This window comes from Asterias amurensis, chromosome 13 (assembly GCF_032118995.1).
Source record: "Asterias amurensis chromosome 13, ASM3211899v1".
Taxonomy (NCBI): domain Eukaryota; kingdom Metazoa; phylum Echinodermata; class Asteroidea; order Forcipulatida; family Asteriidae; genus Asterias; species Asterias amurensis.
Window position 1 is genome coordinate 7,289,261 of NC_092660.1, and position 7,230 is coordinate 7,296,490.

The window sequence follows — 7,230 nt, forward strand, 5'->3', positions numbered from 1 at the left end:
AAAAACTATGTTTATCAAGCGATAAACACAGTTTTTCGAGGTGATAAACAGAGTTTTTCGATAAACACTGTTTATCGAAAAACTATGTTTATCAAGATAGATAGATAGATAGATAGATAAAAGGTTTATTGACAATAGCCATCACAGCATAAAAACTGAATTGCAACTAAGATACAATATTTTAAAAAGATTAAAAGGACATCATTAAGAGAACAACAATTTATATACAAAAATAATTATATAAAATACACAAGCAAAAAGGGGAATAAAATTAAACAGCAACCACACACCTTCGGCAAGACACACACCACACCAGCACACACAAAAAGGAACAAAAACGCATGTACACACTTGGACTAAACAAAAACAGCATTTTACAAGAACTCTGCAACACAAACAAGACCAAAAGAGCTTTATAAAACGGAATGCAATAAAAAATTAATTAATATTGTACAAATCGAACCAGGTAACAAAATACAACAAGCCATGAGTCATAAGCACAGGCCGGATAATTATGGGGTCCGGATGGGGAAAAAATCATTTGAAAAAAAATCAAAGTCAAACAGAACTGTTGTTCCACATATTAGCCATATATATGTGAGGGTTTTTCTGACAGCGAGTTGTTCTACATCTAGGAACGGACAGTTTGTTTGAATTCCTTAGGTCTCTATTGTGGATGGTACTCTTCTTTGGAGGGACCCAACTATGGAAACGCTCTGATTTCATTAGTGATTTGAAGAAATTAAGGCAAAGCTGTTCTCGTCTATCAAACAATGTGGATAACTTACAGAGTTCAAGTGCCTCATCATACTGTGTGTACTGATTGCCAAGGATGATCTTACAAGCCCTTCTCTGAACTCGTTCCAGTGCAGCGCTCTCCTTGGCAGTAAGACCAGGATGCCACACAGGGGCAGCATATTCTGCCAGGGGACGTACGAAACCAGAGAAGATAGTGATAAGATCATCCATTGGCAATTTGAAGCGCTTAAGAAGTTTCAGTAGATACAATCTGCCATTAGCCTTTTTAAGCATTTCTGCAATCTGATTATCCCATTTTAAATCAGACCGTATGTGAACACCTAGAATTTTTGCAACTTCCACAGTCTGTAAAGTAACGTTGGCAATTTTGGGAGATTGTTGAACGGGGCTGTGTTTCATGAAAGATACTTGCATGGAAGCACATTTCTCAGGATTAAGTTTCATATGGTTCACTGCGGCCCAGTTCTCAAGTTCATCAAGATGATCTTGCATGACAGATGGTTCTTTATGCGCTCTTGTCTCAATCAATGTTAGATCATCAACGTACTTCAGGGATGTAAGGGAGGTATCAGAGGCTGCATCATTCACCATGGTTACAAAACCAAGTGGGCCATGCGAGTGCCTTGGGGTACTCCACCATTTAACTTGATCCAATCGCTGGTTTCACCTTGGTAGCGAACACATTGTTCTCTTTCGGTGAGAAAACTGGCAACCCACGTAACAACCGATGGCCGAACGTCGAGGGAGATGAGTTTTCTCAGGAGAACATTATGGTCAACTAGATCGAAGGCCTTGCTAAAATCAGTGATAACAACAGAGCTTACGTGACCAGCCCCCGATTTCATGAAACTCATCGCAAGTTGCGACGCATCGTAGGGTTTGCGATGCGTCGCAGACCTATTAGACATGTCGCGGCTGCGACGAGTTCGCAACTTACGACGTGTAACCGGTCGCAACTTGCAATTGTGACACGTCGCAGTGCTTCGTGAAATTGGGGGCTGGCTTATCAGAATTCATGAGCAAAGTGTCCATAAGTTTCGCCAGGTAATGAGTGGTAGAGACTCCCCTACAATTACCGTACTGGTTGGGGTCAATAGATTTATCCAAGTCCTTGCGCAGCCACTTAGCCATGAAGCCTTCCGCAACTTTCGCAAAGTGGTCAGTCAGGGATATTGGTCTTAACTTGTCCCAAGTCTCTGGTTTAGATTTGGGAATAGGGACGACCACAGCTCTCTTCCATCGAGGTGGGACAATACCTTCATGGTAGGATTGATTGAGGATGCTAGTGAGGGGTTTGCTAAGTTCGTACGCGAACTCTCTGATTAACCGTGCAGATATACCATCAGGTCCAGGGGCTTTCCCTGGCTTTGTCTTCCTCAACATGTCGTAAACTTCGTAGTCCTGAACAATGGGACAGGGATGTTGATCAGGTCGATACACAGGGAGTTGAGAAGTGTCGAGGGCTTCCAGATCTGAAGCAAAGGTGTCGTTAATACCGCTTGCAATGGCTTGAAAATCTTGGGAGTCAACGCCTGGAGGAGGTTGTATACATGATTGAGAGTTGTTCAAGTTAGCCATGAGCTTAATCTGCTTATACCACTCTGCTGGGTTAGCTTTTTTGTGTCGTTGGACTCTCGTTTTGAAATGTTCTTCTTTGGCCTTGGCGATTTCACGACGGACCTTGTTTCGTAGTCGTTTCCATTTGCAAGAACGATGCTCGTGGTGGAAAACGTGTTGGCACTTCCGGATAAGACGTTTGACGTAGGTGGTCATCCAAGGTTTGTCGGTTCTATGGAGTGTCATGGTTTTTGTAGGGAAGTAGTAGTCTATTTTGGATTGCAAGGTGTCATAAAACGCATCACATTTCTCGATAGCACTTGTTTGTTCATGAACTTCTGGCCAGTCATGATCCACAATCCAAACTCCAAACGCTCTGATGTCTGAGTCTCTCATAGGTCGTACAACTCGAGATCGCGTTGTGTTGATCTTTGTGAGGTTGCTGTTCAGAGGTTGCTGTTCAGTTTATCAAGCGATAAACAGAGTTTTTCGAGGTGATAAACAGAGTTTTTCGATAAACACTGTTTATCAAGTGATAAACACTGTTTATCAAAAAACAGTGTTTATCGATAAACACATTTTCGGCGATAAACAGAGTTTTTCGATAAACAGTGTTTATCACTTGATAAACAGTGTTTATCACTTGATAAACACTGTTTATCAAATTATTGAGCATCTGGCGTCGGCGTAAAACTGTGTTTATCAGTCGATAAACAGAGTTTTTCAATAAACAGTGTTTATCACTTGATAAACACTGTTTATCGACATATTGGGCATCTGGCGTCAGCGTAAAACTGTGTTTATCGTCAATAAACAGTTTTTATCACTTGATAAACACTGTTGATCACTTGATAAACACTGTTTATCACTTGATAAACACTGTTTATTGAATTATTGGGCATCTGGCGTCGGCATGAAACTGTGTTTATCAGTTGATAAACACAGTTTTTCTCGATAAACAGTGTTTATCAACTGGGCATCTGGCGTCCGCGTAAAACTGTGTTTATCGACCGATAAACACTGTTTTTTGATAAACCGTGTTTATCACTTGATAAACTGTGTTTATTGAAAAACTCTGTTTTTAACACCTCGAAAAGCTTGATACACATAGTTTTTCGATAAACAGTGTTTATCAGTTGATAAACAGTGTTTATCGAAAAACTCTGTTAATCACCTCGAAAAACTGTGTTTATCGCTTGATAAACATAGTTTTCGATAAACAGTGTTTATCAATTGATAAACACTGTTTATCTCGAAAAACAGTGTTTATCAGTCGATAAACAGAGTTTTTCAATAAACAGTGTTTATCACTTGATAAACACTGTTTATCGACATATTGGGCATCTGGCGTCGGCGTAAAACTGTGTTTATCGTCAATAAACAGTTTTTATCACTTGATAAACACTGTTGATCACTTGATAAACACTGTTTATCACTTGATAAACACTGTTTATTGAATTATTGGGCATCTGGCGTCGGCATGAAACTGTGTTTATCAGTTGATAAACACAGTTTTTCTCGATAAACAGTGTTTATCAACTGGGCATCTGGCGTCCGCGTAAAACTGTGTTTATCGACCGATAAACACTGTTTTTTGATAAACCGTGTTTATCACTTGATAAACTGTGTTTATTGAAAAACTCTGTTTTTAACACCTCGAAAAGCTTGATACACATAGTTTTTCGATAAACAGTGTTTATCAGTTGATAAACAGTGTTTATCGAAAAACTCTGTTAATCACCTCGAAAAACTGTGTTTATCGCTTGATAAACATAGTTTTCGATAAACAGTGTTTATCAATTGATAAACACTGTTTATCTCGAAAAACAGTGTTTATCAATTGATAAACACTGTTTATCTCGAAAAACAGTGTTTATCGGTCGAAAAATTGTTTATCGGCGATAAACAGTGTTTATCGAATTATTGGGCATATGGCTTGCCATAGGAGGGGCAAAGGGGGGGGGGGTAGAGCGATCGGGTGTGAAGGATGTATTCTTTATTTCAAACACAGGTCTATCAACTTCGAGGGGCTACACAGGTTAAAGGCCTAAGTACTTTTAATTGTAACAACAAAAAATGTAGCAAAATAGGCATTGGTTTTATCAAACCATAATATGAATGGAAACGAATTGACCCTAATTTATGATTCCTGCATGGATGATTTTTCCATGGAGGAATGTTCCTATTCCTCTATGAATTTTCTCAACTAAGAAGAAAGAATTAACAACAGCACAGAACAATACATTTATAAAAGTTGTTTGTATCAAATATTTATTATGGAAAATACAGGATGTTTTCTTGATATGAGGGGGTTTGTTTACCTGTAATTAAATATGTTGTCTGGGATCCTTCTTCAAAAAGGCCACACCCTAAGAGCTACTAAAGCTGATACTGAAAAACATAATTTCTATCCAAAACTTATTACTCAATCAAGTTATGTTTGTTAGTAAGAAAAGCTCTCAAGTCATTATGATTTATTTATGAATATGCGGCGCGATGTCCATCTACCATCTGAAATTCCAAGACAATAAGCAAATGTCTTGATTTTAAAGGCACTGGACACATTGGTAATTACTCAAAATAATTGTCAGCATAAAAACTTTCTTGGTAACGAGCAATGGGGTTAGATAGAAGTAATTTCTCACTAAAATATTTGAATTGAATTCAAGAACCATCAGCTGAGGTCTCAAATTCAAGCATCTCAAAGCACACAGCTTGTGCAGCAAATGCGTTTTTTCTACCATTATTCTCTTGCAAACTTCGACGACCAGTTGAGCTCAAATTTTCACAGGTTTGTTATTTTATGCATATGTTGAGATACACCAAGTGAGAAATTAATAAAATAACATTGTATGTGTAAACATGTGACACCATGGTAATAATTGTGACATCCAGTATAAATTGACACTAACTTGAAGTATGTTCTTTTTAAGTCATTCCTCCAACATATGATAAATTATAAATTTTTAAGTAATTTGACTGACAATATTTCATTTTATCAACTAAATGATCAAATGCTTTATACAATAGCCACATATGTAGTGGGAATAGGGTTTTATCACAAGTTGAATGGCCATGCGGATCCTACTCGGGAATTTCTAGTGTCAAAGCTTTTGAAGGGTTGTAGCCATGATCGCAGGCATCAAGACAGCCGCTTACCCATTACAATTCCAATACTCAGGCACATTTTGCTTTCTCTCCCGCATGTCTGTTCATCTCAGTATGATCAGTTGTTCCATGCTGCAATATTAGGGGCATTTTTTGGTTTCATGAGGGTGGGGGAGTTTGCGGTCGATTCCAATAATAGGGTTCAAGAATCGATTTTACGATTCTCTGATATATCATTTAGCTCACTGGGTGCTGGCTGTGGGTCGGTGCTTATTTCATTCCGTAGTAGTAAAAATAATCAGTCAGGCAGTCCGCAAGTCATTCGTTTGGCGTCGGCAAGGGATGCAGGCATATGTCCGGTAACAGCTTTACGGCAATATGTTGGGGTTCGTCCACAGGGCCCGGGGGTTTTGTTTTGTCATTACAGTGGCGCCCCCCTCACTCGATATCAGTTTAATGTCACTCTAAAGAGAGCACTCGCTTTTTGCGGGCTCGGGGAACAATGCATATGAGCTCACTCCTTTCGGATTGGTGCAGCTACGGTAGCCTTGCTCAAGGCAGTCGCATTATTCGCTCCGAAAAGACGCTGCTGTAAACCCACCCGTATACCCTGTGCATGGTGTGTGCGATCACACCGAATGACCCACCCGTATACACACTGTCACATCGTACGAATACTGTTCACACAAGTCATCGCACTCGTACCACTAACCGCATGCGGAGGCCGTCAGGCCGACAGCCTTGTCGGGTCTGTATCTTCCCGTTTTAATGTGTTGTATTGAAAAAATTCCAATAGTGGACGAAATTGGGGGGGCTCTCGGATATGCTAGTATGCAGCCATGAATATGTATATCTTTCGTCAGACCTATCAGACAACACAGGATGTGAGGCAAATGAATTATTCATTTTGACGTCCAATCATGCACTTCCCTTATCACAACCTTTGGACCCTATTATGCTCGTGTGTGATGTAAACATGTCTCGTCTTTCGCGGGCATTATGGTAATGAGCTGACCGTGGGAACTCTTCGCTTATTATAGTAATGAGGTCAGTGGCTTCAACACAGACCCTACAAGGCTGTCGGCCTGACGGCCTCCGCATGCGGATAGTGTACAGGGGCATCGTGTCGTGCGATGTTACGCACAGTGAATACGGGTGGGTTTTTATACAGCGGCGGTCTTTTTTCGGAGTGAATAATTCGACTGCCTTGAGCAAGGCTACAGCTACGGTGGCTTTTGGGTTGGGGGTCCCCTTTCCAGTTATACTGCAGATGGGGCGTTGGCGGTCCGATGCTGCGCGGGCTTACATTAGACCAGTGGCATTGTGTGCTTTGCCAGGTACAAGCCTAGATGGCTAATTGTTTTATTAGTGTCTCCCTGTTTTTTCCCCTATGCACGTCCGATCTGGGTTGTGGGGGACTCTTGTGCGTTGGGCTAGGCAGCCTTTACCGATTCCAGCTTCGGTTGTATGGTTGGGTAGGAGTGGGGCAAAATTGGCTGATATTTGGTCAATCTGACATTAGTGTCGGCTAATTCTCCCCCGCCTTCTATTATCTTGATCCACTTGGGTACCAATGATTTGGTTACATGTTTTTTCCATTCGGCAGAGTATTTTTAATTTTATGGAGGAGGTGCGTGTGCCAGGGTCATATGGTCGGACCATGGAGGAAGGAAGAGAAGGAGCTCGAATGAAGGGACTTCAAAAGTCGAACCCGTGGTACCGCGGTTTTTTAACGATACCTGGTAATCACCCACATACCTTATACAGACAATGGGCGACCTGGCGTATGTGAGTTTGCGCGTGCGC

General features: G+C 40.8%; 1 protein-coding gene and 1 pseudogene across 1 annotated transcript; one reads left to right on the forward strand and one right to left on the reverse strand.

Annotated features, from left to right (window-relative positions):
• Positions 1-558: 558 nt before the first annotated feature.
• Positions 559-1,350, reverse strand: LOC139946228 (uncharacterized). Its single transcript, XM_071943846.1, has one exon. It carries the CDS (start codon positions 1,348-1,350, stop codon positions 559-561), a length of 792 nt encoding a protein of 263 aa, XP_071799947.1.
• A 3,056-nt stretch (positions 1,351-4,406) lies between these two features.
• Positions 4,407-7,192, forward strand: LOC139946105 (uncharacterized; annotated as a pseudogene).
• Positions 7,193-7,230: the final 38 nt, after the last annotated feature.

What these genes read in the sequence shown, in the direction of transcription:
- LOC139946228 (XM_071943846.1), bottom strand. Translation starts at nt 1,350, where the DNA reads ATGGTGAATGATGCAGCCTCTGATACCTCCCTTACATCCCTGAAGTAC.